This window comes from Canis lupus, chromosome 12, assembly GCF_003254725.2.
Source record: "Canis lupus dingo isolate Sandy chromosome 12, ASM325472v2, whole genome shotgun sequence".
Lineage (NCBI taxonomy): Eukaryota > Metazoa > Chordata > Mammalia > Carnivora > Canidae > Canis > Canis lupus.
Window position 1 is genome coordinate 14439220 of NC_064254.1, and position 10643 is coordinate 14449862.

Genomic DNA, 10643 nt, shown 5'->3' on the forward strand with positions numbered 1-10643 from the left:
TAAGGGGGAGAAAAGTTCCAAAACCTAATATTATTCAGTATGATTTGAGTCAAAATCCTGTTTCTATGTGAGAACATCTTTCTTTGTTACTCATCATTTCCTCCTTCCCTTATTTTAAAAATCACAGGACTGCCTAAGAGTAGGTTCAATATATACTTCAAAGTATGGCAAAAATATAAACTCAAGACGTGACAGATGGAGGGTCCCCATGGGTTGGAGACAATTTTACTGTAGGGTAGAACAGAGTTCTGGGCATGGCAGGTTAGAACCAGTGGGGCTTCTTGGGCTCATCTCATACAACCGTCCTTTCTACAGGTGAGATATCTAAGGCCCAGAGAGTGCATGTGACTTCCCCAATGTTGCACAGCTAGTCAATGTCAGAATCCAGATGGGAATCTAGCTCCTCATTCTTATTACAGAAATAATACCAGGAGATCAGGTATTTGAACCACACCATGGTTCAAAGTAAACGTTCAGTAAATAAGAATTTCCCCTTTGGTTCTTCCCTCTATATCAGCTGGTTTCTCATCAGAACTCACCATCCACCCACCCCTACCTCAAAGTGAAATATCAATGGAGGCAGCGTCATAAGAGCCTTTGCTTTAACGCTGAGCACATTTCCCAGAAAAATACAAATAAGGTTTTTCTTCAGAAAATAACTTAACTGCTCTCCCCATATCCTGTTCAATTTCAGTCAATTTGACAAATATTTAAGAGACTCAACTATGGGCCAGGATCCATGCTAACAGTGAGTGTACCTACACAGGTGAGTAAGATGCGGCCCAGAGCACTTTCTCTGTGGAGCTTTCAGACCAATGAAGAGCAGCCTGGATGACTGCAATATTAGGTGACACCTGCTAAGATGGAGGTAAGCACTAAGGGAGTATCACACAGAACAGCCTGGAGGTTTAGAATTGGCTTCCCAAGGTATTCAAGGCCAGAAAGATGAATGGAAGTTGGTCAGTTGACAGAGGGGAGGAAATGCTATAGACAGAGGAGTCCGTATAGGCAAAGCCAGCTAGGGCAAAACAGCATCCAATTCGCAGGGAGCTCGGCATTCCTGGAGCATAATGAATGAGGCACAATGTGGAGGGTGCTGGGACCAGAGAGACCATTAGGCTGTTGGGTCAGGGCTGGGGTCCTGCTCCAGGGTGGACTTGATCACGTTGGCAAGGGGCAGAGCTTAATGCAGAGAAGTTAAGTGTCCAGTATGCAATTTTGTTCCAAGAAATGATCTTAACTCCATTTGGTGAGTGAAAGATACCTGAGAGTTCACTTTACTCTGACCAACATTTAAGGAATCCCTATGACAAGTCCAGCAGCCCACAGGACACTGTGCTGCAGAGATAAAGGAAAATGTGGCCCCTTCCTCAAAGACCTAACAATCTGGCCAGCTACTCTTTAGAAAATGGGAGCCCAGAAAAGGATCCAGCATCCACTAGTCCAGCATTGTGCCCCTCCCCCCAATATTCTGATTGGCAGCCCCTTCCTGGCCAGTTGGTGTTCTCTCCCCCAGTGTTGACACTACTCACTTTCTCCTGGTTAATGTGTTTGGTTTGGCTTCTATGTCTATTGACAGACTGTGTTTGGTCAATTATATGGATGCAGAAGCATAAAGGCAGACCCAGGAACAAGGACACATTGCATTAGCTATGGTGACATTGTTACCACAGGGGGCTCCTTGTACTGTTTAACACTGACAGCTGCGGGAATCCTCAAGTCCCTTGATTCTAATGTTCCTTCAGAGCTCAACAAATCAAATTAAGCACTCAGAATATTGGCTTTCTGCCCAGCTTCAGAATGATGTTAAGAACGTGCCAGGCATTCTCATCCATGTCTGGGATCTAATGAGATGAAGGTGCAAACAGTCCACTGACTTCTCACAGAACCCCTTGCATTTGGTGCAAATATGGATCCCAGGAGTGGCTGTCCGTGTTCCCATGCTTCAACTCAACTAATTCCTACCTGCAGGGGCTGTAGTGAGTTAGAGTGCCTCCCTACCCAAAGATAGGTCCAACCAGAACCTATAAATGTGACCTTGTTTGGAAAAAGGGTCATTGTGGCTGTAATTAAATTAAGGATCCTGAGATGAGATCATCCTGGATTAGGAAGGGTCTTAAATCCATTGACAAGTCTTTATAAGAGAAGAGAGGCGAGAGATGCCTGGGTAGTTTAGTCAGTTAAGTGTCTGCCTTCGGCTCAGGTCATGGTCTCAGGGTCCTGAGATCAAGCCCTGTGTCATTGTCAACTCCCTGCTCAGTGTTAGCTCCCTACTCAGTGAGGAACCTGCTTCTCCCTCTCCCTCTGCCACTTCCCCTGCTCATGCTCTCTCTTGAGCATTCTCTCTCTCTCTCAAATAAATAAATAAAATCTTTAGAGGAGAAAGCAGAGACAGACACCAGATAGAAGTCCATGCGATGATGGAGCAGAGCCTGGAGAGATGCAGGCCCAAGCCATGGGATGCCAAGAGCCACCAGAGGCTAGAACAAGCAAGGAAGGACCCTCCCCTAGAGCTGTCAGAAGGAATAGGACTCTGCCAATACCTTGACTGCAGACTTCTGACCTCTAGTGTTGTGAAAGAATAAATTCCTATTGTTTTAAGCCTCCTGGTTTATGGTCACAGAGTCTCTATGAAACTAATACAGGTGCTTGGAGCACCACTGGGCCAGTCTTCCTCCTGCTGCATTGCCCTGAGCATCCTGGGGGTAACTCATTTCCTTCCTTCCTTCCTTCCTTCCTTCCTTCCTTCCTTCCTTCCTTCCTTCCTCCCTCCATTCCTTCCTTCAACCATCATTTAAGTAGCCATGGATTGGGTATATGAGTATATATAAAAGGCAGATCTTCCTTCAGGGATTCACAGCTAAAGAGACAGATGCAGACACAAAGAGGTTATCCTAACATTCAGTGTTACAGGCTGAATTATGTTCTCCCAAAATGTGTATGATTAATACTAATCCCTAGTATCTCAGAATGTGACTGTATTTGGAAACAGGGTCTTTAACAAGGTAATGAAGTTAAAATGAGATCATTAGGAAAGGTCTGGTCCCATATGACTGGTTATCCTTATAAAAAGAGGAAATCAAAAAAAAAAAAAAAAAAGAGGAAATCAGGACACAGACACACACACAGAAAGGACCATGTGAAGACACTGGAGGAAAATGACCATCTACAAGCCAGGGAGAGAGGCCTTGAAAAAAGCCAACTCTTTCGACACCTTGATTAAAAAAATGAATTTCTTTTGTTTAGGCCATGCAGTAGAGGTACTTTGTTATAAGAACCCTGGAAAACTGATATGTTGAGGTAAGAGCAATGAACAGCACCAGAGGAGACTCAGTCCAGCCCTACCTGGAGGGGCCAGGAGATGCACCTGCAAAATATGACTTCTGGGACAGTGGGTTACCTCCAGAAAGGATAGCATTAAAAGGGACAGCTTGAGCAAAAGCCCAGGCTTTACACGGTATGAAGGGTGCAGTAAAATACAAGTCAACATTTTTTGAGGCAAAGAGTGAGTGGGGAGTAGCACCTGATGAGGTAGGTCTTGGCTGCAAGCCTGACGGAACACGAACACCTTCATAACATATTGTCTTCCTTCTGGCCTTTTTCCTGGAGACAGTGGGGAGCCACTGCAGAGCTAGAAAAAGGCATGGGCAGATGTGCTCTTTATGTGGACCATTCTGGTCACTATGTGGGGGCTTCTTGAGAGGGAGATGAGCCTAGAGACAGAGTGACCAGTTGAATAACTGTGGCCAGAATGACGGTGGCCAGTGGTAGCCAAGCTGGAGAGACGAGAACATTCAGGAGGTGAAATTGACTAGACCGTTGGGAAGTGAAGATGTGGAAACCTACGTTAGTCAAAAGTTTTAGTTTGTATAAGTGGTGATACTGCACACTAAGGTAGTTGTGGCTATGTTGACGTGAAGCTTGCAAGGGAAAAATGTCCAAAAATGTCCCCTAGAAAACAGGTGGATCCTAGTATGGAAGTTATGTTAGAATATACTACATTGCCTTCATTTTCAGAGGTGACATAGTCCCCACATGATGAATCAGGGACTGCTCCTTCATTACTCTTTCAGGAGGGTTTCTTCACATAGTTTCTCAAGATACTAAAAGGCTTAGAGCAAGGAGCTGGTTGGAAAGAAAAGGCATTAATTGGGTCACTCATCACACATTCTACTTCCTCCCACATGGACGTACAAGACATGAATACCTAGGTAGGGCAAGTGGAATCCATCACAATGATAAATAATGTTGAGGGTTCATGAACCCTGTTGAGATTACCTTCCACAAAAAAATTTGCATAGACTTTTAGAATGTTCCAGAACCTCCTGAAGCACTTCTGTGAATATCCAGCATCCGAGGCTAGGAATGCCGATATAAAGGGAAGTGCCCTGGATTTAGAGGCCAAAGTCCCAGGCTGCTACTAATTTGCAGGCAGCCATGGGCAAGTTTGTGGGCCCCGCTGGGTTTTAATTTTCTTGTCATAGCACCAGAATTCTGTGACCTCTTTGACTGATGGCATTGGTTCACAAAGCAAACTAATTCATATGGCACCCAGAAAAATATTTTGAATAAAATTGGGATTTGACTGTGTTCCCAGCACCCTAATTAAGAGGAAATTATGATAAGAATAGAAATCTTTGTTCAAACCTGCTCATTGCTCCATTTTTTATATATGCTTCATTTGCCCCATGAAAGATTGGGCCTATGCAACAGGCTCAGACTTGTCTCTTCTCACGGTGTTACCAACTTGACATGCCTTATTATTGACACCAGGGATCATAGAATAGGAAGACCTTTACAGGGCTCCAGCCATTTCTAGACATGTAAGTGCTAGCTACAACTTTTAAGTAGTTCAGATCGCTGCGACAGATCACACAAACACATTTTTTTTTATTGGAAACTATGCTAAAACAATATCAATAAAAACTTTGTGCTGAATCTATATACTCTCCAGACCAAATATAACCAAACTAGATATACACATAGATAATATACAAATCAACATCACACTGACTAGCTTTTTCCAGAAATTTATGTGTGCGTAGCCAGGTATCTAAATATTGGACATACCCAGATGCTTAGTTGAATGAATAAATTAACAAAAAAATATATAGCTAATCATTATACGCAATGGGTTTACATCTAAATGCTTGAACTCGTTTTAGAAATGAAGCTTGCAAAAACAAAACACAAAAACAAACAAAAAGAAATGAAGCTTGCTACACGTCTGTTTGGTCCTGATCCACACAATAAGTGACAATGCTATTTAATTTGCTTAACCGTCACTGTAAACATTGCTTTACTCTTGATCTCACTCTCAGTTGCTTTCAAAATAAACTGCAAGCCCCCCAGTTTGCCATGCAAACTACTTTCCTAGGCCTTCAATCTCATCATCTGCTTGAACCTATGCATACCTCTCTGCTCCAGCCAAACAGATGGAGTCATACACATGTTGGTATTTGCTGTGCCTTTGCTTATGCTGAACCCACTGCCCACAATGTCCTCATTGGCTCCTCAACTGAGCCACATAACAATATCCCAATCCAGCCAAATTTCCCTCTTTTCCTCAATAGGATTTTATAGTTTCTCACCTGCAATGATGAATTTTTATTTGCCCCCCAAAAAACTTTAGCTTTTGAAAACCCAGGAAGTTTATGGAAGGTGGACTGCAACTCTCACTAGAGACCTTTTTCCCCCACTGGATCTCAGTAAATGACCAAGAAGCAACTATTTATTTCCTTTTATTATCTTTAAGAATTGTGTTTCTCTGTCTTCCCTTACAGGACAGTTGGCATTAAGACGTGGTGTGTTCATCTCTTATCCAGTACCTGGCATGTAGTTAGTATGTTGTAAATGTTGAATGGATGGATAGATGGCTGGATGGTAGGAAGGATGGAAGGAAGGAAGAAAGGAAGGATGGAGGGAGGGAGAGAGGAGAGAGGGAGGAAAGATAGTGTATGAGTGATACGAGCACATTTTCTTGCTCATGTGGTCCTGGAGAAGAGGTCCATAGGTGAAATGGGAATAACATCTCCATTCACTCAGTGGCTCTGGTCAAAACCCTTAGAGTCAGCCTTGGCTTTTCTCTTTTTTTATGTCACATCAGCAGAACCTCTGGGGTCACTCTTCAAAGCCATTGTAGTCCTACTTTGTGCTACCTCCATTGTGGTCACCATTGGCCAATCCACTATCATCTCTTGCCTAGTTTTTCACCTGCCTCCAAACTGTCCTTTCTGCTTCTATTTTTTCTTTGTTACAGTCTGCCATCAAAAGGGCAGCCACAGGGTGCCTGGGTGGCTCAGTTGGTTCAGTGACTGACCTTGATTTCATCTCAGGTCATGGTCTTAAGGTCATGGGATCAAGCCCTGATTCGGGCTATGCACTCAGTGGGAAGTCTTCTTGAGATTCTCTTTCTTCCTCTTCTTCTGTTCCTTCCCCAATGCTGTATCTCTGTCTGTCTGTCTGTCTCTCTCTCCCTCTCAAATAAATAAATCTTAAAAAAAAGAAAGCCAGCTCCAATGACTCCCCATATCACTCTGAGTGAAAGTGAAAGATCCTCTTCCACATGCTCTGTGCCCATCTCCATCTCTCTGGCCTTACCTGCTGCTACCTTACCTCTCTCACTCCCCCACTCCGGCCACCCTGCCTCCTTGGCTTCCCTCCTCACTGTCACTCTGTCCCACTGTGGGAAGCTGAATAATGACTCCCAAGTATGTCCATGTCCTAATTTCCAGAACCCATGAGTGTTGCTTTCTGTGGCAATAGGGACTTTGCAGATGTGATTAAGTTAAGGATCTTAAAATAGAGATTATTCTGTATTATCCAGATGGACCCAAACTAATCACAAGTCTTTTTATGAGATGCAAGAGGAATCAGATCAGAAGAAGGCAGGATGAGGAGAAAAGCAGGAAGGGCCACTGTGATATGATGTGAGCCATGAGCCAAGAATGAGGACAGCCTCTAGAAACTAGAAGAGGGAAAGAAATACATTGTTCCCTGAGCCCCCAGAAAGAACACAGCCCTGCTGACAACTTACTGTTAGCTCCATAAGACTTATTTCAGATTTCTGATCCCCAGAACTAGAAGAGAATAAATTTGTGTTGTTTCAAGCCACAAAGTGTGACAGCAATAGGACATGCTCACACCCATTATGCCATTTTATATTTCTTAAAGGCACTATCACCACCAGGCATATTTTGTAGTTACCTATTTGTCCATCAGTTGTTTTTCAACTACAATGCAAAGTGCAGGCGAGCCAGGACTTTGTTTTCTTCATTGCTGTAAACCAAAGCCTGGCACAATATCTGTTTAATTAAATAAATAAATGATATCTTTTAATTAGGTAATCACCCAACACCCTGAAATGGCTGCACCTCAGTAAAATGTTAGGCAAACCTGCATGATATTTTCACTGGTTTGCCTAGAACAGCTGAAAATGCATGCAAGTGAGTATGGACTTAGATGCAGCCAAAGTGGTCTACACTGAAACAGCTCAGGGAAAGAATAAACCCCAGGACTCCATGGCAACAAGCCCTGCTAAAAAGATGGCGAGCCATAAAGCCCACTCGAGCTCCATCCAAGGTGGGGCATCCAGCATTTTGCCATCCCCCCACCCCAAAGCTGGAAGGAGGAAGGAGCCTGAACAGGTTACACTCAGACTCTCCACTCCCAAGTAAGCAGAGAAGCCCCTGTACTCCCTGCCTTCGTGTATAATTTCCATTCAACACTGAATAAAGAACGGCAGTGGGGATGGGTGGAGGATTGGGAAGCAGGGATTATGACTGCCATTCTTCTTACTGAGTGCTGCTGAGTATCTTTTAAAAGAGTTCACACATAGGAGCTGAGGTCTATTAGTTAACAATTATGAAAAAAGAATGTAAACCTAAAGAGTTAATTAGCTCCAATATTTGCTTTCGGGAACTACAGATCTTAAATAACATAGGACCGCACATTACTACCAAACAGTTTTTCCTGTTGCTAATACCAGCTGGAGACGCCAATATTTCTGTTCCCCCCCAACAAACACACTTCTGTTTTGTTCAACACCAGTGGCAAGCTAATTTCTGGTGAAATCAATGCTTTGTCAAATTTACAAATGTCTTGATGTGTCCATAGTGATGACGATGATCATAATGACGACCCACCTTGTCTGTTGCATAAAGTTGCATGGACGATTCTGTCCTGAAAAAGATACGCCTACCAGTCCTCACCGGGTGTGGGATTTTGTGGGTTATTTTGTTTGTTTGTTTGTTTGTTTGTTTGTTACTAATATAACAGTGATGTGGATTTGGAAGTGGAAGGCTGCTTGAATGCACCTGCTTGAATGTCAGTGAGCTCCTCAGTAGAACCTCTCCTGATTCCTTCCTGCACACTTGAGCACTCCCTCCCAGAATACCCACAGCACTGAGCTCCAGCCTCGAGTTCACCAAAATTAACCATGAGCAAGTCTGTCTCCTGCACCACATCGCTGATTTCTTGATATAAAATCCTGCCCTGTCTTCCATACCCCTTTTCCCCACCAAATGCTCAACATAATATCAGGCAAGTTTTGTCGGGTATCTAAGTATGAGTCAAACACTCTGCTAGGTGCTTTTTAAAGACTTCATGATAGAAGAAAGGAGACACAATTCACACACAAAACATCTAGGGAAAATTACAAAGTAAAAAAATCAATATATTAAATTAGCAAATAAAGTATATTTTATTGGAGTTATTGGAAACCACAAAGGAGAGAAATAAGCGTGAACTGAGTGTTTTGTAGGTTTATTTTTATCAAGGAATAGCAGTATTTACTAATATGCCATCTTCATACTAAGAAATGTGTAAATATGAATATTGTCAGGGAGTGGATGTTGGGGAAAAGTGTTCTGCATTCTTGGTTCATAAAGATGATTTGTCTAGCCCTGAAATGCTTTTTTATGTTTTGATAATATTGTAATAAATAGTCTTTATCACGATGTCAGTATAAAACCAAGATTACCAAAGTTCTGAGTTTATATACCATAAGCATTAAACTTTAACACTGGCTATTAGTATCTTACTACTACTACAACCAAGATCATATTACTTCATCAGATATTTTAGTTATATTGGTGCCAAAAGGGCAGACTCAGTGACAGAGGTAACGTTTATTAACCATGTATCTGAAGTATCTGTGACCTTGGAAATGCTAAGAAGGAAACCCCAGTGCCTGGCCGACTACTGATTTGACTTCCTCTCACAAGACTTGGTTTCATTTTTGAAAATCAAATTGACAAAAAAAGTTTAACCAGACAGGAATGTACTTAACGTCTGTCACACTGTCACAAAGGTAAGGATTTGAACCGCATTTTCTGCTCACTTGTAAGTAAACTCTTAAAAACATGCTTTGCCCGTGGTATATAAAGGTCAGTGATTTGACACACAATTTAAATGTGCTTTCCAATTCTTATACCTTTGAGCAGTCCTGAGTGAACTCTGGCATTGACTATTTAACCAGCCTCACTCTTAAATATGTCTTAAGATGACATCATTCATCTTTCCCTGGATGCTCGGAGCAAAAGAAAACCCCAGTTATGCCATCTACACATGCAAGTGTGCCTATGTAGAGATAGCCCTTACCTTCACAAACAGGCTTATCTCAGGGTCCATGGAAGTTGATTGATTTTCTTCCAAACCCTCATTAGCAGAATTCCTGGCGACGAAGGCTCTGCCCTCCTGGATGGTGAAGTTTGCAGGGGAAGGAAGATCTTCCCCCATCATGCCTCCATCCTCTTGGGACTCCTCTGGGCCAGTCTCCTGGTCCTGGGTTGCTGAATGTAATTCTTCCATTGAGATGTCGTGGTCTTCCTGCAGCTCACCTGGTTGAAGACCCTGGGACTCAGGACATACCTCATCAGGCAGGAGGTAGTCTGCTGCTTCTGGTTGGGAAGAAGGCAAGCTGTCCTCCTTGCCCCCAGCAATGTAAACTGACACAGAGTCATACTCATGGGTTTCCAGCTCGCTGGCATATACGTGGTTTTCTGTCAGGCATTCATTGATGTTATCATAAGAAGGAACCTCATTTTCTTCTGGATCATCTGGAAGCTCATAGATGCCTATTCTTTGGACTGTGTCATAGATGTTGTTACTATCTTCATCATTCATGTTCCTGAATCTGATAGATCTTTTGCAGGCAGACCTGAATGAACCAGAAATGAATAAAGGGATAGATGATACTCCAGCCCCTTGCAGAGGAATCAACAGGCTTTTGAAACACAGCAACTAGCAACAGCTACCAATGATACGTCTCTAACAATCATTTACCAGAGACTTTCATCGGCAAACCACAAGTCCATTGGATACAAGATAAAGCTTACACACTCAGTTAACTCCTTCACTCCTAAGGATAGTTTCAAGCAGACTCTGGGTTTTCCTCACTGCCAGTCACTCTGAGATTCTTTGGTCTGGCAAGAGGTTGAATCATCTTCCTGGTACACATTGAAATTCTGAATATTTAGCCATTTGTCACTAATAGGGCTCCCTCTTCCAATTGTCTCTAAATGTTGACAACATTCAAGAAGTCCCTGCAGTTGGGCGGAGAACAGTTCTACACAATGGTAGCTCATCTATTACTAGGCTGAATTTATTACATAAAATAATTCTGAGAGTACTGATACATGAGT

General features: G+C 42.8%; 1 protein-coding gene across 1 annotated transcript in view; it reads right to left on the reverse strand.

The window, feature by feature from the left end:
* The window catches only part of CLIC5 (chloride intracellular channel 5), a 157378-nt gene extending 147173 nt beyond the window's left edge, over positions 1 to 10205 (reverse strand). The window contains exon 1 of the mRNA XM_025418932.3: positions 9601 to 10205. Coding sequence (XP_025274717.3) covers positions 9601 to 10125 — 525 coding nt within the window. The 5' untranslated portion in view covers positions 10126 to 10205. The remainder of the gene's footprint in view (positions 1 to 9600) is intronic.
* Between the last annotated feature and the right edge of the window lie 438 nt (positions 10206 to 10643).